The sequence below is a fragment of the Gymnogyps californianus genome, chromosome 17 (genome assembly GCF_018139145.2).
Source record: "Gymnogyps californianus isolate 813 chromosome 17, ASM1813914v2, whole genome shotgun sequence".
In the NCBI taxonomy this organism is placed as follows: Eukaryota; Metazoa; Chordata; class Aves; order Accipitriformes; family Cathartidae; genus Gymnogyps; species Gymnogyps californianus.
In genome coordinates, this window is record NC_059487.1 from 6,567,227 (window position 1) to 6,592,195 (window position 24,969).

The 24,969-nt window shown below is 51.6% G+C and overlaps 1 protein-coding gene across 1 annotated transcript; it reads left to right on the forward strand.

The window, feature by feature from the left end:
• The first annotated feature begins 353 nt into the window (after positions 1 to 353).
• On the forward strand, positions 354 to 23,141 carry ADA (adenosine deaminase). Its single transcript, XM_050907109.1, has 11 exons — positions 354 to 389; positions 7,932 to 7,993; positions 11,265 to 11,387; positions 11,537 to 11,680; positions 12,526 to 12,641; positions 14,958 to 15,082; positions 17,565 to 17,636; positions 17,905 to 18,006; positions 19,367 to 19,434; positions 19,926 to 20,055; positions 21,346 to 23,141. The coding sequence occupies exons 1-11, from the start codon at positions 354 to 356 to the stop codon at positions 21,445 to 21,447; spliced, it is 1,080 nt and encodes a 359-aa protein (XP_050763066.1). The 3' UTR covers positions 21,448 to 23,141.
• The last annotated feature ends 1,828 nt before the right edge of the window (positions 23,142 to 24,969 follow it).

A 24,969-nucleotide genomic window follows, 5' to 3' on the forward strand; every position in this document is an offset into this window, starting at 1 on the left:
GCAATCAAAGCCGGAGATCGCTTTCCCGTTCTACGAGCCGAGCTGCTGTTCCATTGCGTTGTATTTTCCTTCGATGTTATCGTCGGCGGAGCGGCTCCGCCCGCGCTCTGGGCTCCCGAAGGAAACGCGAGCGGGGGGAAGCCGTTACCGGGCGGGATTTTGGGCACTCGGGGCGGCAGCAGACAGCCCTGCCCGCCGGGATGCCGCGGTGCTCGGCGCTGCGCGGGGCGGGGCGGGGCGGGGCGGGGCGGGCCCGGCAGGGGGCGGGCGAGCTCGGCCGGCGGGGCGGGGCGGAACGGAGCCGAGCCGCGGAGCGGAGCGGCGGCAGCGGCGACGACGGCGGCGGCGGCGGCATGGAGCGGGGGCTGTGCGTCTTCGGGGACCCCAAGGTGAGGTGGCGGCGCTGCCGGAGGCGCCGGGTTGGGAACGGGGCGTTGCACCGGGGCTGAGGTGGTGTGCACCGGGGTTGAGGCGCCGCGCACCGGGTCATGCACCGGAGCCGAGCCGCCGCACATGCGCCCGGGGTGAGAGCCGAGGTGTGCCCCGGTGCTGAGGCGGCGGTGCGGCGGGGGAGGGAGCTGGGGCATGCCCCGGGGCACGGCGGCTGAGCCGTGAGGGTGTGCCCTGAGGTGCCCCTCGGCGGAACCAGCCGGGGTCTGCGCTGCCCCGGCCCGGTGCTCCCCGCAGGGACAGGCAGGAGCTGCCCCGTGTGCCGCGGCCGTCCCGCACATCCCGCCGCCGGAGCGATGTTGGTGCCGGCTCCCCGCCGCGGGGACGTGCCGGGGTCACTCCGCTCCTCCGGGCTGGAGGTGCGCTGGTAGCCCGGCTGGGGCACGGCTGGGGGAGAGGCAAGCCCGGCAAGGTCCAGTGCTCCAACCGTTGCCTTGGCCTGCTACAACAAACGTTTTCTCTTGTGTGTTTTACTTTGTTTTGGGGTTTGGTTTTGTTGTTTTGTGGGTGTTTTTTTCGTTTTGGGTTGGGTTTTTTTCGGTGTGGGTTTTTTTTTTTTCTCTTAAACATTTAGTTCAGTTATTCCTCAGATACCTGAGATGATACCATCTTGGTGACTGCTGTCAGAGCGTGCTCCAGTCTTTCTCTCTCACCATGTGCTCTATAAATACATCTCAAGTAGGATCATACAATAACACGTTTATTAATCAGATTATAAAAAAGTTGAGAAAGAAGATGACACAGGTGTGGTTAGCAATAACCCAGTACCTGACGGCAGAGCGCTGGCTGTGCTGCAGGACAGCTCAGCTCTTAGGTTGTGGTCTGGGTAAGCCGGCGTACAGGGAGCAGGTTTTCTCTGCCTGGCTGCCTTTGGGCTCTGGTGCTGACTACCAGGCAGGGCTGGGCTCTTGGTGGGCAGCAAGGGGCCAGGGCAGAGGAGACCAGGAAAAGTGATGTGAGGGTCATGGTGGTCACGCTCTGGGAGAATCTGAGTGGTGGCAACTGTGTACAGCTTTCCCAGGGAAGAAGATTGCCTCCGAAAACCCAAAAGGGGTTTTTTTTGCCACTGTTTGCATCCCCTACCGCTCCCAAACCATTTATCTCTCAGTTTGAGCTCGCACCAGGAAAGTCTAGCGTGCTTGGAAAAGCCTGCGTGCACGGGTCTGATTCATGTTTCGTTCCATCACTACGTGAGGTTTCCCTCTCAGGGAAGGTGACCCATGCAATAGCAGGCAAACCTTGATACCGAAATCCAGGGAGTGTTGACATCTGCTAATGGTTAAAGCCTTTTTAAGACTACTTCAGTTTTGGGAGACGTTGGCGTTGCATCAGCTCCACTAAGAACAAAAGCTGTTGGTTCACCCCAGTGATTTTAAACTTTTGGCTGAGAGAAGCAAGTTAAGTTCTTCTTTCATTTGTGCTTCTTCCTACTTTTCCAGTGCATGGGAGAGTGGGATGCCGAAGAGAGAGACCTAGGAAAAACCACGCAGGGTTTGACCGCTAAGATCAGGCTTCTGTTGTCTGGTTGCCGGCAATTACGAGACTGGTTTTCCTGAGTCAGGCAGTCCCTTTCAGTCCTGTGAACCTGCTAAGTCAGGCTTGGGGAAAAAAAAATGGGTCTGAAGTCATTTAATGAGCCCTATTCATTACCCTGGACCCTCTGCCATTGGGAACGATCAGGTTTGTGTTTTAGAGATGTTTCTGGTAACTGGAGCAGCTTCGAGCCCCGGCTGAACGCGGGGCCGGGGCTGCCTCCACGTTTTTCGGGAACTCGCTGACTCCCAGCGACTGCAGCAGATGAACAGGGAGCTGCTGGGGCTGCCGGAGGGCGACTTTGAACCCTGCTTATCATAGGCCATAAAAGAGCAGAAAAGACTGCCATTCCTTGGACGCCCACCATCAGCCTCTTCCCTCTCTGCTCCACAACCAGAGCAGAGACCGTGTCCTCGCTCGCTGCTAGCTCCTCTCCCTGCAGGCCAGCCCCAGCTCGGAGGCTTCAGGACACGTCTCTCTTCTCCTGCAGCTCCCGTGTGCCTTGAGCCACGTTGTGGGGAGGAGGATGGGAATGGGGGCTTCTGGGGTCAGGCCTGCACCCTCCCGGCAGCTGGTGTAGTTCTGCTGCTGGATGCTTCTTTCCAAAGTAAGCTCAGGTCGCGTTGGGCAGGTGTTCCCGCAAGCCCTCCCCGGGCACGCTGTGAGTGTCACGGTGTTTCAGGGCCTGTCCCTGTCCAAAGGGAGACAGTTATCTCTGGGAATTGGGAGAGATGGCCAGAACTGGCTGTAGCTGCACGTGTCCTGTCAATGGTTAGGAGAGCGCCTGGTGACCAAACCGGGATGGCACCGACGGTGCCTGCTCTGCTGCGGAGCGCTGGCTGTACCCAGGGGGGTTTGAGTGGGTGTCCTGCCCTGCTCCCTGTAACACTGCAGCCTCCCCCTGCTTGAGACAGACCTGCCCATCTGTGCTGAGCTGATAGTACAGGTATTTGCCTTGGGTGCAAAACTTAAAAAAAATCAATCATTTAAAAAGGTGATCCTTATTGTGGGGAGTGCAAGTGCACGAGGGTGTGCCGAGGATCGCATTTTCTTCGGCTCATCCATTTCTCACGCACAACCTGACCCCTGACCAGCTTGGCACGGGTCAAAGCCTGGTGCTGCTGAGGCTGCACTGAGCTCAGCCGTACCTTAGGCAGTGATGTGCGTACTCATTCCTTCAGTAATGCGGTGCAGGCACGCTCTCAGATAACCTTCCTGGATCCACTTTGTCAAACGTGGTGGCAGTAAGGCTGGCTTGGTGCCGCGCGAAGTGCAAGGACTCCGTTTATTGCTCCGAAGCGTGGCCTCATTCCAGCCACGTGCGGGTGTGAGGTCCGTGATCGCTTGGGGAGGGACGTGGCCCTGCCACCCCGTGGGAGCCGTCCCTGAAGGAGGGTGATGCACAGCCACCATCACCTATTAACGGCACCAGGAGCCTCGTACGGAGGTCGGTGGAGGTTGAGTAGTTGGTGCCAGGAGGAGTGGTACTAAAGGCTGCTCAGCACGGCACCGTCCTCCTCCGCCTCAGTCACCAAACCCACGTATCGTGTGAATGCTTCTCTAGAAAGCACCAATATTTCTTGCAATGGAGCAGTGTGTCGTGTGGGTCTTGTAGTCCTCCACGTTTCTCTTTTAAAGGCTCAAGCCTTAAAGCACGTGGCAGATTCGTCTCCAAAACGCATTTGTGGGTGTCATCAGGTTTGAGGGTAATACTGTGCCTCTTCCACTTCACATCCCTCTTGATCCACTCTCACCTCTTGCTTCTAAATGAGCGTTTGTGGTGAGTTTATGATAAGGATAACTTCGCTCCTGACAGCATGCTTTCATAAAACTGGTATTTGGGGAACACAGTTCATTCTTTTTGCAGTGATTGGCATTTGCCTTATCCCTTGTTGAATTTTGTTCTCTATTAACATTTTCCTGCCACGTGTATCTAACAATTGACAAATGACATCTGTAATTACTCTGTTTTTCAGTTATTGAGATCAATAGAGTGAACTTTAAATTATCACCTTTTAATGTGCTGATAAAGAATCCTGGGCAAAGTCACTGCTAAGGGTTTTAAAAAGATGCAACTGTAGCAACTGCCTGGATTATCTATTAATATCTGCTGGAAACCATCAAAATAAAAGATGAGGTTGGTGTTACTTTTACCATGACGTTAGGGCTGGCTTGTTTTTTTCATTGTACATTTTTTTTAAAAAGACCCCAAAACCACCTAATACAGAAATTCCCTCAAGTGCCTTAGCTTGGATGGTACTTTTTATGCCACATAATAGGCGAACTGAGCAGTTAACTGCTCTGCCATGGTCTGCTGAGCAAACCGTAGAGTAATAGAGAAATCTGTTGGGTTGACTATAGCTGAAAATACTTTGAATGTTTGCTTAACTTTTTCCTCTTAGTTTCACTAAATTGAAAATAATCAGACTTGATCTTTGAACAGAACATGCTTGTTTGCAGTACCTCATTTTGTGTTTGAATTTATTTTTGGAGCTTATTAAATTTCAAAGAAAACATTACAATATTTTCAGAAGAGAAAAGTCAAGCCAGAGCCCTTAAAACTTCTCCTTTTTTAAAATCTGAACCAACTTGCTGATATCTGCACTAATGAGTCACGTGCTGTGGTTGATCTAAAACTTTCTTTGCATAAAAATGAAAAGCGCTTGGTTTGCTCTGACAGCCTTGCTGGGGGTTGTCTGTGCTGAGGACGCACAATTTATGGCCAGTTATGTCTTTTGAACTCATCCCTCTGGCTTTTGACAACTCTTTAGTGAAACTCGGAGATTTTATTGAATTGCACTATGGTTTTTTGATGCACTGGCTGGCGGTCAGTGAACTTGCTCTCAGCTGCAGCGCTGTGGAGGTGCAGAAGAAAGGCTGAAGGGTGGCTACACAAAGGTGGTCCTGAGGGTCCTCGCTGCAGCTGGGAGAAGAGCAGAGCTCCTGCCCTGGAAAGCATTTGAGAGTTCTGCTGCTTTCTTGCTCTTCATCAGAACAAACATTACCACATCCAGGTTTGCCGTGAAAAAGGAAGGCATCGCTGGTTCCGGCATGGCTGAAGGCTCCTCTGCGGTGCTGGTGCAGCCTGTGGTGCCATTAGGGTGCTGGACCAAGTGTCGAGATCCCTATTTAATCTGTGCGTGCAGGCCTCCTCTGCAAATAAACTGGAGGGTTTGGGGTGGGAGACCACATGTGCGTGGACCTCTGTGTGCCAAGGCACATCACACTGGAAGAGGTGCTGGGCTCCTGCGTTCACCTTATTTGTGCTTGCTCAGGCATCGTCTCCTGGAGCTGCAGTTCGGAGAAAACTCTTTCATCTTTATCTGGGTACTTTCCTTGACTTGAAGCAAGGTCATGTCACCCACTTGTATCTGGAGAAGTCTTGTGCTTTGTTTACCCAAAACAAACATGCAGGAAGAGAGCTGCAGTGTAATCTGCAGCGAGCAGCCTACCACGGACCTGGAAACCTGTGGGGTTTGCGAGCAAGGCGCCTGGGGGAGCTGAGCTGCTCCGTTGTGCCTTTGCTGATTGCATCCTTATCTGGGGCCAGCTCTCGGTGGAAACCTTTGTAGGCACACCTTTACTTCTTCACTTGAATGTCCTTTGGTAATCTAAATAGCATAGATTAGTTCTTAGCTGCAGAAAACACCCCCCACCCCCTCAAGCACTGATCTTGAGGAACCCCACAACTTTTTGAGTTGAGCAGCATTGCACAAGAGTTTCTTAGCACTTAGTTTAGGTCCCTCCAGACCCAAAGAAATGCATGGCAGGGGAGGAAGAGCCCGTTGCTTGTGTTGGAGGGGAACCTTGCAGCTCTACAAGAGTCTCACCTGCAGCAGTGGCAGAAGGAGGTGGCTTGCATGGGTGAAGGACACCACTGAATTTGCTTTCTCATTGATGGAAGTGTCACATTGGGATGTTCTTGCAGGAAATGCTTGAGAAATGTTTGGGGTGAGAAGACCCCAGTAAGTTCGGGTTGCTTGGTTTTTATATCCAGCATGAGTGAGTTTCAAGGCTGTAACTCCATCAGAAGGTCACGAGGGCTGTTGAAAACCTCAAGGAATGGAGCTTGCATGGTTTTGAAATAGGAATCAGAGCTCAAGAGTGGAAAACGTGCCAGGCGTCCACATCTGGTGATGCAGATCATGTCCATAGTCTGTTATTTTATCTGCTGCTTCTCGGGACATTTAGTCCTCATAAGCAGGATTGCATAACTCGAGGTGGGGGGAAAGATCAGGTTTTGCCCTTTTAAAACCTTCATCCCTGTAGATTCAGATCGTGTCTTAAGGGTAGGAGAAATGACAGGATATCTTTTTACAACCTGCTAGCAGGGGTGTCAGTGGGGATATTCATGACCCCTGGGCCAGCTGATTGCAACGGTGCAGGGTCAGCAGCTCGAGTTGCCCTGAGCCTGGCACCTGCATTTTGCATCCCACCAGTGCACATTTCAGTGGTAGCTTCGTGGCCATCCTATGGAGGTGGCCCGAACCTGAGCACTGTCCCACCTCAGCAATGATGACCTCTTGCAGCAGAAGCGGTCAATGAAAACCCTGGCCGTGAGTCAAAAGATGGGTGTCTCTGCCTGCACGGCAGGCGTCTAGGGCTGCGGGAGGAGGTGGGGATGGGAGCGAGCTCGTGGGCATCAGTGCATGCCCCAGAGATGGGCATTGCCAGCCCTGCACCGGGAGCCGGGCCAGCGGCATTGAGCTCACATCAGCTGCTCGTGGATGCTTCAGAGGAGAGCAAAAGGATCTTGAGGTGGATCTTGAGGTGAGCAGGGATTGCCCTGCTTGTAGGGACCGCTTACTCATTTTTCTTCCAGCTCCTCGTAGTTATTGTTTGATACATACCCTGATGCCGGAGGGTTTGTGGGTTTTAATTAGTAACCCTGGGTGGTTTAGTTATCCATGCAAATACCCAGTCCTCTTCTGAATCCTACTTGATTCTTACCCTCAGCATCCTGCAGCAATCATCTACACAGGAAAGTTTGCACAATGTTATAACTAACAAGAACTTCGTGTATTAAGTTGCTCTACAGTTTCATTAAAAAAATAAAATAAAATTAAATATGTATTTTGTAGGCTCTTCCGTTGCTTAAAAGAAAACAGTTCTGGAAATATGAAGATCTAGCTGAAAGATTGTACAGCTAATATTTTCCTTCCCAGTTTGACTTCCAAATTACATTCGTCATGTTCCTCCAAAAGCCCCAGCTGCCTAATGGAAAAAGCTTGCTTTTGCTTTTCTGGGGCTCTTTCTCCAAAATTCATCGTTTCAGCAATAATTGGGAAACAGGATTTCAGAGTGAAGAGATCTGAGTTACTGTCCCATTTTTAATGAGTCAAATTTTAAGTGTTCTATTTTGAAACGAGCTTGTTAGCTCTACGGGGCAACTCTTGTTCCTTTTATTTTTTACAGCACCTTGTACCATGGGACTGACTCCATGTGTAGGATTAGAAAGCCTGTAAGCTCTGATAATACCAAGTAATTAACAATATATCAGGCGCTGATTCTTGGAAGTGAAGTCAAAGTTTTTGTGTGATGACTCTTAGCAAATTAATTGATGCTTGGGTGTCTGTGAATTCACGAAGGAACAAGCTGGAAAGCGAAGGTGTTTGGGGTTTGCTTTTTTTCACTCTTCCTAAACTCTGAACCATGCAAGCGAAATAAGGATAGGGCAGTTCCTGAAAATTACTGGAAACGGAATAAATTTCTAAAGGTCCATTAAATGTGTGAGCTGCAGCAGCACTAAGAAAATATTTAGACAATACTTAGATATAGAAAAATAAACTTTATAGTGATGGTATTTTAAAAATGTTTTTGTGCTTCCTTGTCATGACTTTGTCCCTGTATTGGCTGCATTTATACCTGTGCTAGCACCAGCTGCTTATCTCTAAACTTTTGCTGCAGGTCTAAGAGTAGCTCACCGATTTCTCTTTATCTTATTGCAGGTAGAGCTTCACGTCCACCTGGATGGAGCCATTAGACCAGAAACAATCTTGCACTTCGGCAGGTGAGTTGCGGGAGGAAGAGGGCTCTGGGAGCTGCAGTTCAAAAGCATCATCCCTTCTGCTTGTCCAGTTCTCTGACAGAAGAGCTTGTGCTGGCAGGCTGGGAAAGCTCTCCCCTCTGTTGTGCAGGCAGCAAACCTGGCTGGTGCTGGTCTTATCTCTGCACAGACGGGTCCCGCGCCCGCATGGTGCGAGAACACTGAGCACTTCCCAAAAGGCAGTGCTGCAGCCAGGCTGTGCTGGTAGCAGGAGCGTGAGCGAGGTGGTCGTCGGTCCTGTGAGCTGGGCGAGCTAAGAGGAGCCACCATGAGAAAAGTACGGAAGATGTCTCATAAACAGAGCTGTCTGCCTTTGAAGCGTACCCGGGAAGCGGCAGAGTCAGTGTATTCTCATTTCTTTTTCCACATTCCTAATGGCAAAAGCAAGTAAAATGAAAGCAGGCTGGGAGCATCTTCTTGGTGGTGCCGTACCACAGTCTTGGGAGGAAAAACCAGCTTGGGTGCTCCTCCCTGCCCTGCTGCTGTGTGCCTTTGAACCCCAGGCTGTCTGCCCAGTGCCAGCAGTCAAGGAGTCATGCTCGTGTGAGGGTGACCTGGGAAAGCTCTTGGCAGTGACTTAAAGAGAGGTTGTTTCCTTGACAGAGCCCACGTGCATCTTCTTGCTTCAGTGCAGCTTGTGTGGAAAGCACCAGGGTGAATGATTAACTGGTGCGAGGACCTGGCTCCACGGTTATAAGCAAAATAAACTTAAGACTTCTTCCAGCTGTCACTATTCAGAAAGTTAACGGAGACTAGCAGACACCCTCAGATCGAGAAAGTGACAAGCTTAAAGATTTCGGGAAACAGCTCTTAGGCACAACTCCGGTACTTTGGGGAGGAAATCAGTTCTGAGGAGGATGGCAATTGGTCCTGGCATCCTGTCAGCCCAGCAGACTCCAAGGCAATGTGATCTTAGGGGGAAATACTCTCTCTAAAGTAGCTTTTTCTGTGGGGAGCAGCCATACATTTTGCAGTGCAGTCGGAGCAAAGAAGGTGGATCAGAGATGTCCATCTCATTCATTGCAGGGTGTTGGCGTGGTGAGCTGAGTCGGGGTTTCTGCTGGCTCTGCCCATGCTGCTGGTGAGCTGCAGGGCTGGAATACAAGTCCTGATGAACAGAAGAGTTGGTGCTGACTCCCTGGGGCTCTGCTGGGTCTCTGCTGCCAGCAAAGGACAGACGCCAGTGTAGTCCCCCAGGAGGGCTGTAGGAGCCCTGAGGCCCAGGAGGCACCAGCCATCTGAGAATCCTGTGCCTCTCTCTTGCTTAGGACAGAAACCTTCATTGCCCGAGCGTGTGCCGAGTTCCCTCTTATTTTTAAACAGCCCTGGCATCCCCCGGGGCTGCCAGCCCTCGGGTGCCGTGCTTGGCTGGGGTGGAGCAAGTCTGTGCTATTCATGGGCTCTAAAACTAGCGCTCACACAAATGTAAAAGCAACAGGGCGGTGTAGGTGCCTTAATAACCTCACCCTGGACACACAAAGCTGCTTGTGGTCTATTTAAAGGTAAAGAGCTGGAAATAAATTTGCCAGGTGGTGGCTGACCATGTACAAACGACCCGAAGCTGCTGGGATGCCCCAGCCCCCTTGGGCAGTGGCTGAACTTTGCCGTTTTTAGAAACTTTGGCTCTAATTCTGTCAGGTCTGGGTCAGGCTTTGCATCCTCCCTGCCCAGCCAAAGGATTTAGAGCTGTGGCAGACCCCTCACGGGACTGGGTGTCCCCAGGAGAGGTGCCCTCTCCGCAGTGGGACGGTGTGCATGGTGCTGCCTGTGGCTGGAGGCAGCTCTGGGCAGGACGCCGAGGTGCCGGCAGGCATGAGCACGTTCCCCTGGGGCAGCTTTGCTGCGGGAAGGCTCCCAGCTACCAGGCAGGTTGGATGGAGCAGCAGCAGCTCCCAAAGCCACGCTGGCAAGATCCACCAGACCCCCTCAGCCAGAGACCTGACTCCAGTGTCTCTGTGCTGTGGGTTATCCCAAAGCACTGTTGCCGCTGGCTGCGCGGAGGCAATCCTTCGGGAAGCACACAAAAGAAGTCAGGAAAATGGCTTTGCTGTAGGAAACTTTCCCTGGGCAGGTGGAGGAAGACGTGGGCCAGTTCCTGAAGCAGACACCGATGTGTCAGTGCCATGGAAAGGGCAAGGCAGGGAGGAAAACCAATGCCTTGGCAGTGATGAACATCCCCTGCCGAGTGGCAGCAACTTAATCTGTGCAAATTGCATGTGAAGGCTGAGCATGGGGCTGGTTTCCTTCCTGCCTGAGCGGGGAACGAGCAATGTTTGCTGAGCCCAGGAGCAGGGTCCTTTGGGCTGCTTCCCTGCGGATTGCTCATTGGGATGGTTGCTGGCATTGGGACACTAAAGCTGTCTGTGGTGTTTTGTCTCTATTAGCAGAGAGATCCATCAGTTGGCTGTAATTCATCATGGCAGGGAAGAGGACTAATAACAAATGTCTAGTTTTTATTCCTAATTTAGGTTGGCGTGTGCAGGGTAATGGGGTGTGGGTGGCAAAGCCTGCCCGGGAAGCATGCAGCATCCTTGGCTGGCAGCCCCCTCGAGCCCGGCTGTCACCCCACCGGGGACACCTCCACCCACCCGGGACTCCAGGTGCTCCAGGGAAAAATGGCCTCTTCCCTCTTGGAAGCGTTTAGGTGGGCTTTACCATCGCCATCCCTTTGGTGAGAGCAGTTGTTGGGACTGCTCTTTGCCTCTGCGTAGGAGGTGTCCCCATCAGAGAAGATGCCACCACGATGTTGGGCTTGGGAACTGGCTCGCTCACAGGAGCTGCTGGTATTAAACCCACGAGCCGTGACATTTCTGCGTGCGTGATCCTGGGCCTGGGAGAGTCTCCGTGATTTTTCAAGCCTTTGAGCCCGCATAAGTGGAAATTAACTTTCTAAAGAATTTTGGCAATTCTGCCGCTAGGACTAGGAGGTGCCAAGAAATAATTAAGATGAACTCCTTCTTAAGCTTGAAATGTGCTCTGGCTCTGTTCCTGCCGAGCCAGTCTGGGCTTTTATTTCAGTTTGTTTGTGCTTTGCCTGTATTTTGGATTGCCTTCCTCCCCACTGAGATTCAGGGCTGCATCTGCAAGGAGATTTTGGAAGGACAACGTGTGCCATATCTTTTCTGTGAAGAAATGGAGGTTAATGCTGCCAGCTTGAGATGCGATCGCTGTATGAAATGGACTGATTAAAAATGCAATAGCCTTCCCCATCAGTAACATGTGGCTTCATTTCTAGGAAAAGAGGGGTTCCGCTCCCTGGCAGCACTGTTGATGACCTCCTGCAGCATGTCAGCTACAAAACACCACTGACACTTACCCAATTTCTAGAAAAGTTTAATCACTACATGCCTGCCATTGCGTAAGTACTGCACTTTTTGCTTCTACCCCCTCAACCCTTGGCGGGACCCCTTGGCTAACGTTGCTCAGCCTTGGAGGTCACCTCGCCCGTCCCCAGTGTGCCCCGAGGGTGACGAGTCCCGGTGATGGGTCCCACTGCCGTCCCTGCAGGGGTGACCGTGAGGCGGTGAGGAGGATCGCCTATGAGCTTGTGGAAACGAAAGCAAAAGAAGGCGTCATCTATGTGGAGGTCCGGTACAGCCCTCACCTCCTGGCCAACTGCCGCGTGGATCCCATCCCCTGGGGCCAAACCGAGTGAGTGATCCTGCCATGCCGGAGAGCCGGTGGGCATGGAGAAGGCATGGCCAACGCTGGTCAGCCAGCGTGTTCAAATTCTGGTGTAACCAAACCTTCTCTCTCCTCCAACGCAGCGAGCACCGGCATGCTTCCACCTCTCTTCCCCAGCGACAGGATTTTTCATCTTATAATATCTCTGTGTGTTGCCGTGTTTTAACGTCCCTTGCTTTGGGCACCTAATTCTGCATGTGCAGAGCAGCTGTGCTTAAACTTTGGGCTGAAGCCGTTCTCTGTGCGAGGGAAAGCAGTGTTCAGATATGGATTGCCTGCGTGCAAAATGTGAATTTGAGCTGGCAGAGACGGTGGGCAATGTTGGAGGGGGCTGGTGATCCGATCCCTTCTTTACACGTCATCCCCTCTGTGCTGTGTGCTTCTGATTAAATCAGTGCTGGGCTCTGTGGCCCCTTGCAAAATGTGCTGTGATGGGTGTTGAGGCCCCGTGCTTGCCCCTGCCCGGCTGCAGGCAGTTGTGTGCCCTAATGAGATGCTCTGGCAAAGAGCGGGTACCTCTGCTTGGGCAGGATTGGAATCCAGCTCCCCGAGGCTTTTCTAAATCTTACTATCATCTTTGCATGCTTTTGTGCCCTGACATCCGGTAAATCTGGGCATGGCATGGGTGTAAAAGGTGCTCTTCGGCTCTGGGTGGTCTTGTCGGGCTCCTCTGGATGTTAAGGCGGGTGGGACCCCGGGCAGCCTGGGTTTTGCATGGGGTGTCCCGTGGGGATGCTGGGCTGGACCTGTGGCTTCTGCTCACCTACCTGGCGGGTGTCTGGCCTCTCGCTGACAGCTTTTCTTCCCTGCAGGGGAGACCTCACTCCAGATGAAGTCGTTAACCTCGTAAATCAGGGACTACAGGATGGAGAAAGGGATTTCCGCATCAAAGCCAGGTCTATTCTATGCTGCATGCGCCATATGCCAAGTAATGTATTGCAGCTCCTCTGCTGCTCTGCTCCCCTTCCCTGACGCGTGGTGGGGGGTGACATCCCCGGGGTTCAGGTCCCCGCAGAAATGCGGGGAAAGCCCCTGTCCCGTGGCCCTGGGTCCAATGCGGGACCAGGCAGTGCTCAGAAGGAGTAGTTTTTTTCTTGGTGGGGGTCCTCTGCTCCCTTCACTATGGTGTGAGAGTGGGGGTCTGTGGGTACAACCAGTATCTGAAGGGTCTTGCTAGAGAGACAAAACGGGCTCTTCTGTCCTCTCCTGGGGGAGCTGTGATTTCTGCTCGTACCTCACTCCCTGCCCAAAGGCTGGAGCTCTCCTTGGGCCAGTTGAAGCCATTGCCACAGCGAGCGGTTGCATCTGCCACGACCGTCTGGTGGGTCTGAGAGCGGATGGTCACGGGAGGAGGACCAGGCATGAGATCTCACACTTTCCCTGCTCGTGGTCATGCTGCTACAGCAGCATACTCCCATTAGCCTGGACCATGGGTCAGCCAGAGAATCCGCTGACTGCAGTCTCTGCTGGTTTAAGCTGAAAACAGAAGTAAAATATACTTAAGTCACATATATAAAATGTTTTTGATAAAATCAGCAGCTCTGAACTTCGTCAGTAACAGATGCTGTGACCCAGAATAGGAAGAAAACCCAATTTCCAGTGTTTCACTGGGCTGCTGAGTTCTGTGAGCATCTTCCTCTAGGGAAAGATGCGGTCAGAGCGAGGTTGTATGACAGTAGCTGTTCTATGTGAAGACTTTGTTATGGATATCTTCGTATCTCACAACAGTTTTATGTAGGCTTAGTAGGGTAGATGGTGGAAAGACTTTTGCTAATGAGTACATGGTTAATTTGTGTCTAGAAATGTGAAAAATTATATTCTTGGAAACAGGGAGATTTGAGAGTGGGTTTCTTTGCTGCCTGCCCAATCAACCCCAAACAATACTTTGAAAACTTGACCCTTAAATTTCTGGTTTCTAGGAAGAAAACTTTTTTCTTTGTAGAAACTGGAAAGCTGTAAGGTAGTGTCACACTTGTCTGCAGTTACGGTCCCTGCCAACGCACAAGTGGTAAAGGCAGAAGGTGACGGGAGCACCCAAGGGCACATGCAGCGTGTGCTTCCACAGCAGGAGGGATTGCTCGTGCAAACAACTGAGTTGGCATTCTCATGCCTGTGTCCCAGGGCACCAACTCTTACCCAGAGCCAGTGATGCGCTCGATACAAGAGTCTTTAGCGCTGCATTCGGGATGTGCTGCACCGTGAGAAGCCACCCTGTAATTTAGGAACCGCTGAAAGAAAGGCAGAGATGCCAGCCAGAACTAGCTCATATTAAACTTGTTAATAAAATAACAGCTCTAACCCAGTGAGTTGGAAACTGATGAAAAAAGATGAAATTGCACACGTTTTCTTTTGTGTTCATATGATTTTGGGATTGTATGTACACAGCAGGTGCCTGTTAATTGTTACCACTACCGTTTATCTCTGTTTCTTGGCCTTTTTGCTAAGGGCAAGTGCTATATGAGCTGGTAGGTGCATGTTCTTTCTCAGAGGTTATCCTCTATCCTGATCAGAGATAGCTCTGAAGTAGTTGTTGGCCACTTGTTACTCTCGCTCTCACTGATGCCAAAAAGATAAAAATGTGCGAGTGTTAAAGGTCAGTCTTCCAGGAGGCTGACCAGCTCCTTCCCACCAGGAGTGGCACCCATTTCTTCTCTGGGGGAGTTGAGGATGCCCTGCAACACAGCAGGGCAGGGTACAGGGGTCCCCCAGAGGTCCCTCCCAACCCAAACTCCTCCGTGACACAACATGTCCGATGGGCCGGTTCTTCCCTTTCCCCCCCCTTGCCCAGCCTGGGACGGGGTGAAAGCTCAGGAGCGAGTTGAGGGATTTCTCCCGCACACCATGTTACAGCACATGGGCTGTGCAGTTCAGCTGACCTTGGGCCAACTGCAGAGCCACCACTGTTCGGAGGTTTTTTTCTGTTTTCTGTTTTCTTTTTTCTTTTTCTTTTTTTTCCCCTGACGAAAGTGAGCAGAAAAACATGATGAGAGCAGCTTTATAGCTGGTAAATGCATTTGATTTCCCTTTGGTTGATGATGAAGTAATCAGTTGGCAGCTTTTATTTGCCTGAAGATGGCAGACCTTTCTAGGAGTTCTAGTTTTCTTTTTGAGCGTCAAATTTTAGGAAAGACCAAAGAAAATAGCTCTAGCCTTCTAGTTATATGACCAGGATTTGTTTAGAAAAATGCTGAAGGTGCAAGTCTTACCAATGCTTTCTGCTGAACCCTGGCACTGTCTCTTCCAGGCTGGTCTCCAGAGGTGGTGGAGCTCTGCAAGAAGTATCAAAACAACTCTGTGGTGGCTATCGACCTGGCTGGGGATGAGTCCCTGAAGGTGGAGAATTCCTCTGAGCATAAGAAGGCTTACGAGGTTTGTTTAATAAGCTTCTTAAAAAAAATGATGAGAAAAACATATATTGAGGGGATGTGCGTGAGGGGACACACAGTGTGTTATTCAGACTGCAAACAGCTGGGACAGCTTAAAAATTCATTACAGCTATTAAAAATGTTCTGTTAAATAGCAAAAGTATTCGTTTATATTTCCTAAGTGATTAATAGCAGGCATCATTGTGGCCTTAGAGTTGGAGCTCGGCACGCTAGCCCATAGCACTGAGTGCAATGCGAGTGACGTGGAGCTTGTGTCCCCCTGGCAGCACCCCACTGCTGTTGGCTGGGGTCTGCTCCTGGGGCTTGGCGAAACCATGGCCGAGGGTGGGAGAGACTGGCCTTTCCAGTCTGGCAGAAATCACCCGAGGAGCAGAGAAGAAGCTGCACGTTTCAAGTGCTTTTATCTGATCATCTCAAATGCAAACGCTGGAATGGCTTCAGGAGCCTGATCCGAGACTCTCACTAGACCTCAGCGCTTTGGAGCGGCTCAAAGGGAAAGCTTCGCGCCTCGCTCCTCTTTGCTGGTGAGACTTTGGGGTTGTTGGTCCCCTGCATCATTGGGAGAGGAGGCTGTGCACCGTCACTGCCAAAAAGGACGGTGGTTTGCAAGCAGCGCTCAGGTCTGAAACGACACGGGGCTTTCTCGGGGTCTTTGCCCCCATCAGCGGGAGCTGATACAAGGTCCGCCTGTGCTGCTGTGCCACGCTGGGTGAACAGAGTGGTTATAAACAGAGACACAGGCACAGGGTTTTATTAACCGATAGGCAGGCGCATCTCATCCTGCCCTGGTGTGCCAGCAGTACCCATGTCCAGACTCCTCCGTCTGAAGGATGCATCTTGTCTCTGTGCCAGGGGCTCACTCAGGCTCTGAGATGCTGAAGCAAACCCCGCTCCTGTCCGTCGGCCCCTCTTGGCCCGTGTGGCAGGGAAGTAATTCCCCTAAACACTGCTGCTGCACTCCGTGGGGTACGTAATGCATCCAGGGAAATTGGAGAGACTTGTGATGTCCCTCGAGCAGGCACATTCTGCCTGGGAGCTCTCGGGGCTGCTGGAGGGGAAAAAGCAGATAATGGCAAAAACTTGACTGTGGCTGCTGGCTGCAGAGGAGCACCGGGAAGTGTACAGCCAAGGATCCTAGGACCACCATGTCCAAGGAAGCAGGGATCCTGGAAGGAGAAGCCAAGGGAAGCACCATGTGTCCTTGGACAAATGAGTTGAAAAAGGGATTAAAGCACTCCAGGGAAGATATGCCCATGGATGAACGTTAGACGCGAGCTCCCTCCTGGGTGGAGGGGCTCAGGCTTCGGCATCCAGGAGGGTTAGTGGGGAGGGCTCCTGGTGCACGTGCTCTTCCTGACCCCTCTGCTTGTATCCCCAGCTCCTGTTGGGATAGTTAGGGATGCCTGTCTTGGGAGTGGGGGGGTGAGAGTTTCTGGTTTCTCTTCATCCTGTGTAGAAACAAGTGGAAAATCTCTGTGCTGGTGTGAGTCTGTCTCTCTTCTTGGTCTGGTACTTCAGCCAGAGGGATTTTGTTATTTTAAAAAGTGTCAAAAATTAGCTGTTTGGGAAAAATCAACACTCACTTAAATGTAGGGAGCACAGAGTACCTTTCAGGTCGATGCACACAGGGCTCTTCTGTAGACGTCCCAGGCAGAGCCTGGCCTGACCTTCACTGGGCCTGGGTGTGCAGCACATGAGGAGCTGAAAATTAAGTAACTGAAAAAAAAATCATGAGTGAAAAGCCCTGAAGGAGTGCCCAGGAAGAGCGTCTGCTGCAAGATGGGGCTTGCAGCCTGCCCGTTCCTGCCGGCTGGGTGGCCCTTCTCCAGCAAGGCAGGAGCCAGGCTTCCCTCGAGGCTGCATGGCTTCCCAAAGCCCAGGTGGTCTGTGGCCGCCCTGGCAAGGGATTTTTTGGGATGGCCATGAAGAGCATCTCGAAATGCCCCCAAAGCTGCACCCACAGGGTCCTCCCAGCTGGGCTGCCTCCCTCCCCAGCCCCTTACAGGAGGGAGGTGCTCAGTGTCTGAGCATCGCTTCATCTCTGCCCTGGGGGCTTTTAAATTCTCTCACTTGGCTGCAGCTGGCCAAAAAGGTAGATGTTTGAAAGACAGGAATTGCTGCAAGGTTCGTGCAGAAGGGCAAGTGGGTGGAGGAAGGAGAGCTTCGAGCTTGCTGCTGTCTGGAGAGGAGACAGCGGTGAGCTCACCCGGTATTAAAAGACCCTGAGGAGTCTGGCTGGGCTCCAGGGGAAGGTAACCAGGCTTTCTAAGTTTCTCTGCTTCTGGCATTACTGAGCTCTTCTCTTGCAGCCTGTGCTACAGCAGAGAGCATGCGCCTCTCGGGGTGCGGGGCTCGTGGTTTGGGGGCTCTTGACGCAGAGCCCTGTTGCTTGCAGTGCCAGCCCAGGGGTTTGCTGACCTTGCTGCGGGTGATGGGACAGGAGCGTGTCCTCCCTTGCTTTGCAGGAAGCTGAAAGATGCGGGATTCATCGTACTGTCCATGCTGGGGAGGCCGGCCCGCCTGCCATGATCAAGGAGGTACGAGGAGCTCCCGGCTCGGGGCAGGGGTGGGAAGTGCCCCTGCATCCCCTGCACCGGGGAGAGGGGAGCCCAAGTCCTCTCCGTATTCATAGCAGAGCAAACATCAGGGACCCAGGCAGAGATCTGGCCCCAATGGCTCAGAGAAGGATTTCCCCGGAGCTGGCTCAGTGGTGCGGGCTGCACCCATGGTGGGGCCGGGGTCTCTGGGCAGGCAGGAGCCGAGCTGGTGCTCGGGGGCTGTATGTGGTTTTCCTGTGCTCTCTAGGCAGTTTATCTCCTGAAGGCTGAGCGCATTGGCCATGGCTACCATGTCCTGGAGGACCCTGAGCTCTACAAGGAGCTGTTGAGAGCAAAGATGCATTTTGAGGTAAGGATGTGTGGTGGGAGGGTGACAGCCAGGTAGCTGCTGTCCGAGTGGAAAATCAGCCCTCGCTTGGGCTGTGCTACAGCCAGGGACACGACCTGACACCCGAGTGCTGACCACGTGTTTGGGAACACTGCCATTGAACCTGCATGCCCAAAGCTCCACAGCAGAAATGGTGGGGACACCTGGCTGTTTGCTGGGATCTTTGCTGCGAGGAGCACTGGGGCACACAGCAGCTTGCAGAAGGCACGTAACAGAGAGAAACGGATCCTGGTCTGGCTGAGGATAAATTTTGGAGGGCTTATTCACTGATTTATATACCTCAAGCCTGCAGGCTTCTCCTGCCATGAAGCGGGCTGCTGTACCAGAGCCTGTCTGGGTGGAGGGTGGAAGTGCCTGGGAGTTACTGTGTGTGGGCAAATGTCGGGGTTTAACCCCAGCCAGCAGCCAAGCACCACACAGCCGCTCCCTCACTCTCCCCCCGCTCCCAGTGGGATGGGCAGGAGAATTGGGAAAGAAGGTAAAACTCGTGGGTTGAGATAAGAACGGTTTAATAACTAAAGTAAAATATAATACTAACAATAATAATAATGAAATAATAATAATAGTAATGAAAAGGAATATAACAAAGGGGGGGGGGCGGGGAAAAACAACCAGTGGTGCACAATGCAATTGCTCACCACCCGCTGACCGATACCCCAGCAGCGATCCTCCCCTCCCAGCCAACTCCCCCCAGTTTATATACCGAGCATGATGTTCTATGGTATGGAATATCCCCTGGGCTAGTTCAGGTCAGCTGTCCTGGCCATGCTCCCTCCCAGCTTCTTGTACGCCTGCTTGCTGGCAGAGCATGGGAAACTGAAAAGTCCTTAACTTACGATAAGCGCTACTTAGCAACAACTAAAACATCAGTGTGTTATCAACATCATTCTCACACTAAATCAAAAACACAGCACTGTACCAGCTACTAGGAAGAAAATTAACTCTATCCCAGCCAAAATCAGGACAGCAAATTTCCTTGGCTTTTCCCCAGAATGGGTGTATCCAACTAATATATGGAATATATATGTATATATAATGCCAGTGGCTTCTTAGCTGTGGTTGACACATGGCAGATGGCTGACTGGCCGTGGGAAATATCCCACTGGCTCCTGCTGCTGCCACGCAGGCTGTGGGCTCTTTGCATCCGTGTCCTGGGACATGCACCACTCCATCGGAGTAGCGCTGAGGGGTAGCTGTGAACAAAGCACTAAACCTGTATCTGGCTTTGCCAGCGTGCTTAGCTATCTGCATACACAGCTGGGGTTCAGATCTGCGTGGTTGATTCTGGAGGGATGATTTCATGTTTAACTCCCCCAAACAGGTCTGCCCTTGGTCCAGTTATCTCACTGGAGCATGTCTTCCGGACTTTGGGAAACACCCTGTAGCACAGTAAGACTCTCAATTACGTACAATCTTAAATAACCAGGATTTGGGTTGATTATAGCTGCTCTATTGCTTTACAAAGGTAACACACATCTAAGCGCTTAGGAAAACGTGGTACGTCCTCGCCGTTTGGCACAGAGGGGCCTGGCGCAGCTGGAGGGGGGGTGGGGGTCCCTCGGGGAGGCTGTCCTGTCCCTCCTGCCCCTGCTCTGAGCTGTGGGCCACGAGATGCTGCACGCTGGCCATTAGCCCTAGTTTGCGGCTGAGAGCTGAAGTTGCTGAACCTCTAAGGAAGAGACACCCTGATGCTCTGCTCCTCTCTCCACCGGAGAAGCAGAGTGGTGGCGAGACAAGCCGAGCCCTGTGTTTGTGTCCGGCAATGCAAGCTGCAGGGACAGCTGCGAGGTCTTTGCTTTTACTGCATTTTACCCTGAGAAGTGCATGACCAGTGCCATATCCAGTGTTTTACCCACCGGTTCATCCTGATTTCCTTACAGATTTAGGAAAGATCGCGCTAACTATTCTATAAACACGGATGATCCCCTCATCTTTAACTCCAATATTGACAAGGATTACAGCATAGTGAAGGACTACATGGGCTTCACGGAGGAGGAGTTCAAGAGAGTGGTAAGTCGGCCTCGGCTGGATGCTCTGCTGATGTCCCAGTGCAGCCCAGAACAACCTGCTGTTTTTCTTTATAAGCTGAAGAGTTTTCAATGGAAATCAGAAAATCCTGCACCAGCCTTGTAAGCAGGAGGCTGAGGAGGACTGCTGATCTGGCTGGAGGGGGATGCTGGGGGTGCTGCAGGGAGCGGGGGGGTGAGTGCAGGGTGGGCTCTGCAGGGGCTGCATCACTTGGGCTGACTGCTTTGGGCTTTACGGGGAACAGGTCAGAGTGGAAATTGTCCACTGATGTCCTCACAGCAGGTCTTAGCAGTAAGGAAGGTAGGTGCCTGTTGCTTTTTTTTTTTTTCTGGATTTGGAATTGCAGGTAGGTTATGTCAAGGCCTGGCCCAGAAATTAGCAAGATTCAGCAGGTACAAAAGTGCTTGCGGTTTTCGCATGTATAACATGAGTATGCAACAACTGAGCTGGAAACAAAGTGACTGCTGGCTTTGGTTTTGGCACGCACAGTCATTTATGTGTCTTGATTACATCCTTGATTTTCTAATTATTCACCCAAGACAGAAAGACAGGATAACTGTTGGGAGTTTGACTTACCTGGTTACCAAGCAAACCTTTCCTGGTTTGCATTGAGAGTCATGCTCAGCACTTCCACCTATGTGTCTCCAGAGATACTTGCTTGGAGTGGGAAGTGCAGGATGCACTTTACAAGAGAGCATCAGTCCCGCTCTCAGCTCTGGCTAGAGGAACAAGTCCCTTTCTCCTACAGACATCACTCTCTGGGTCTGGAAGGGGGACTAGGACAGCTCTGGGATCCTGGAACCACAGCTGTTCTGGTGCCAGCTGTCCTCTCCTGCTCTTGAAAAAGCCAGGTTGTTCCTGTGTAATAGAAGGAAGGTCCCTGCACAAGACGGACAAGCAGGTTACGTTGTAAAGCCAGGCTGTGTCCCAGCAGCAGCGCATCAGGCTGCCACCACCGCTGTGCCGGGAGAGGCACTTGTCCAAAGGGGAGCCGGGAGTGTAGGGACAGGTCTAAAGTACGTATACTAAAAAATCCAAAGTATTTGAAGACCTTTGCTTTGTGCCTGCCTCACTCCTCTTGGGACTCTTGCTAGTGGTGGGCCAGAGCCGTTGCCCTGTAAAACGAGGCTGTGAAAATGAATCTCGGAGTGGAAACTTTACACTCTCCCTCGTCTGTTGCTGCTCAGAGCCAGATGTTTGGATGTGCACAACCAGGTGTTCACGTCTGATGTGTCTTAATGTCTCCCTTGTGTTCCCCCTCTGCCTCCCCAGAACATCAATGCAGCTCAGTCCAGCTTCTTACCTGAGAAAGAAAAGCAGGAACTGCTGGACACGCTGTATGAAGCCTATGGGATGGTCCCCAACGCATCGTGACCCATCCCTGCAAGCCAGCATGGAGTGGTCGCCCTTCTTCATTCGTGCTTGACTCTCCTCTGTGCTAGTGGGAGCACCAGGAGAAGGTGCCCAGAGTTAGTCTCTATTACTGGCACCCCTGTGTTAACCCTTACAGTGCTAAGCAGAATCAGACTATCACATACACCTACTTATCACCCCCATGAACTGTCTCCCAAATGGATATTCAGCTTCCTATCTTGCTGTTGTGCAAGCAGACTGACATGCCTCCTGGCCTGACTCCCTTCTCCATCTGCCAGTCTTTCTGTACGGCAAATGAGAACAGAAGAACCTCCCCTGCCTTTTTTTTTTTTTTCTTCCCTTCTTCCCCTGCTTTATCTGTCCTGCCCCACTGACCTGCCTAGCCCTCGTCTGCGGTGCAGAAATAACCACCTTTAACTGTGACTGTGGCCTGCGTTAATCTTCACCTTTCTAGGAAAAAGGTGTGTTTGTTAGTGCTGACAGGGAGTGAGCAGGCGCTTCAGAAACAGAGGCTTTCTTCCCATCCATGTGGGTAGGAGGGTTTGGCCACAGCTATATTTACCCAGGGTTAGTCTTGTACTAACAAGACTGGAACAAGAAGAAGCTGGAAGCCGGTGCTCTTGCCCGTGCACAGGTCTGAAGGGCATTTTAAAAAAAAAAAAATCATTTTTTGGCATCCTTTCTTGGACAAGGACTCCTGTGTATCAGCCTCCCAATATCACTGCCACAGAAGCGCACACCTTGGGCTCAGGCTCCAGCTGTGCTCACAGCTGGCCATGACCATGCTCACACATGCATAGGAAGTTGGAACGTATTTTTGCCATTTTGGGCCAAAATCTGCCTTCTGGGACTTTTCCCGGTTTTGTGCTCATCCTGGAGAATTCCTGTGAACTGCAGTTTGCTCTTCCTCTATCTTTGTTTAGGACTTGGAAAAACCATGATCAATTGCCTGTTTTAACCATTCTGCCCTCTTCCTGACTTGACGTAATCTTTAGGCACCATTAAAACTGAATAAGTAAATTAATAAGCTAGGGCCCAATGTCACATATTGACTCAGGTCCCATCTGAATTGCTTCTCTCACTCAACCACAATACTGGCTAGAAGTCAGATCTTCAGTTTGGTGGAGAATTTATACAGAAATATTCACCAAAATTCCTAAGCGATTTTGGTGCATTATAGCGTTTTTACTTAATATGCAATAGAGCTGTGCATCCAGAGAAGAGACCATCATTTCTTATGTGAGTGTGTGGTGTGCTTTAGCATCCCAGGTGTCTGCCAAGATGCTTACTCCAAAGATACTGTACCAAAAAGTTGCCTTTGACAAGGGGCCGCGGTCACCATTACCACGGACAGTGTGTGAGACTGGTTCAGTCTCAGCCAGCAGCGACCGCGTGCTGGGAGTATTTCCATTCTTTCTGGGCTTCCATATTTGTCTTCTGAGTAAAATACTCATCTCTGAAGTACTTGCTGCATATATAGACACATGTATATGTATAGCTAGATAGATGGATATGAGAGAGTGACTTTCTTACTTTTATAAAGCAAATGATAAAGCGTCACTTTTAAGAACATGATTGCGGTAAGAACCAGGCTTTTTTGGGTAATTTTTCTCCAAAAACTGTTTCTGAAGAAGAGTTGCTTGTTTGGATTCTGGACAGTTGGTTTTGTTAATTCTGTTTAATAAAATAACAAATTTATATTAAAAGATAAATCCTCTTGCCTTTCTGTTCAAGGATGACTGTTAGGAACCGTGGTCCGTGGTCCGCAACGTGAGCCATCATACCCCTGCTAGAGCACGAGGGTTAATCGGTAGGTGTGATGGGGGCTTTGGCAGCCCGGTTCCTGCCTTCTCCTGTTGCCAGGTTGGAGCACTTTGACAGCCAGAGGGAAGGTACCCCTGCTCCCTTGCTAGACGGGCAAGTTGGATTTATGGATGCAGGTTGTTCCAACCTCACGTGTCCTTTTCCCTTTGGTAATCAAAGGGACAGGTATCACTGCTAGAAGCAGCAGCACCATCACTGTGTACTCTCACTTTTTCTGGCATGTATCAAAAATAGTTTACCACTTTTTTTCCTTGTCTCCTGAGTTTTGCACAGTCGGTTGATGCTAAGAACCAGAAGTGGTGCAGCCTGGGCTGCCTGGCTGTTGGACTGCACTGTCAGCTCGGGCAGGGGAGTGTTTGCTGAAAGACTTTCTGATCGTTTAGTGCTCAGTTAAGAGTTTCGGGAGGTCTGGCATGCCCCTATATTCAACTGAAATGAAGGGCTCGGAGCATCTGTGTGCTCAGCAACTTTGCAAGTCAGGATGTGGCTGGATTAAGCCAGTGCCCTTGGTCTTTCAGCACAATCGGCGACGGCAGCTGAGCTGGCTCTTTCACTTGCAGGGGGAACCTGATGCCTCTCGCCTGTCCTCTGAGGGTAGCTGGCCAACAGGTCCCTAATCATCTGCCTAAATATAATTCTGGAACAGATATTTTCTGACCAGGGAGACCTAAGATTAGCCTGCATTTGACTGCTGGAGGTCTTGCATGGTGCACAGTCCCTCTGCACTGCCTTTCAGCTTTCTCTCTGTGTGTCAGCATGAGCCAAAAATACCGTTCGGTGGCAGTGAGGAGAGCTGGAAATGGGGCTTAAAGACCCAACTGTGCGGTCAGCCAAGCCCAGGAGCTACCTGCTGTTTTGCCCCCGAGCACAGGGAAATGGGAGCAGGCTCTTGGCTGCCATCCGGGCACAGAGCTGCAATAGTATCCAAGCAGCTCCGGGAGCCGAGCTGGTTTGCAGCTGCCAAAGCAGCAGATGCAGCCGCTACCTGGCTGCCAAATCCTTGTTTCCTGTGGGGGCTGCAGCCATGGACATCTCTGTGCTGGCCCCATGGCCATCGCTTCTCGGAGGCCCACAGACAATTCTCCCTCTGTCTGGCAGCCGCTTCTCTGCTTATTTATGGCCTTGTTTTCTCTGATAAATCTCAAACTCGTAACATTAAGTTCTTCCCTCGGCTGTCAGGGTGATGCTTGTCCTTGTGTCACCAGTGGAAAGTATTTCTCAGGCCAGCTCTGCCTTGTCCCTGCGCTGGCCGTCTGTCCCAGCTGGGCTGTAGCTGCCTCCCACAGCTCCAGCGGGATCAGCTCTGCCTGGGCTGGGTGAAACGCCAGCAATGTCCCCGTAGCTCTGTGCTGCAGAGGGAAGATGCCTCTTCCCACCGGCACCTCTTCTGCTGGTGTCTGGGCCACTCCGCCAAGTCCCAAGCCAGCCTTGTGCTTGACTTCTGGGGTAGTAACGTGGAGGGGAGCAGTGCTCCCACGGGTGGAAGAAACACCCGTGGGAAAAGCGCTGCCTGGCAGCAAACCTGGGAAAGCAGGGGCAGACCTTTAGAATTTTCTGTGCCCAACTACATCTACTTCCACCTGGGTGCTGCCAACGTGTGGGGTTTCACAGACCCAAATGGAAGGGACTCTCTTGTAACACAGCTCCGTATCTCCCTATTAGGGGAAGCTGGTGTAACTGCCCTGCAAGCTCAACCAG

Coding starts and splice junctions, on each gene's coding strand:
- ADA (XM_050907109.1), top strand. CDS start 354: ATGGAGCGGGGGCTGTGCGTCTTCGGGGACCCCAAG. Junction 11,388..11,536: donor CACTACATGCCTGCCATTGC/GTAAGTACTGCA, acceptor CCGTCCCTGCAG/GGGTGACCGTGAGGCGGTGA. Junction 12,642..14,957: donor CTGCATGCGCCATATGCCAA/GTAATGTATTGC, acceptor TGTCTCTTCCAG/GCTGGTCTCCAGAGGTGGTG.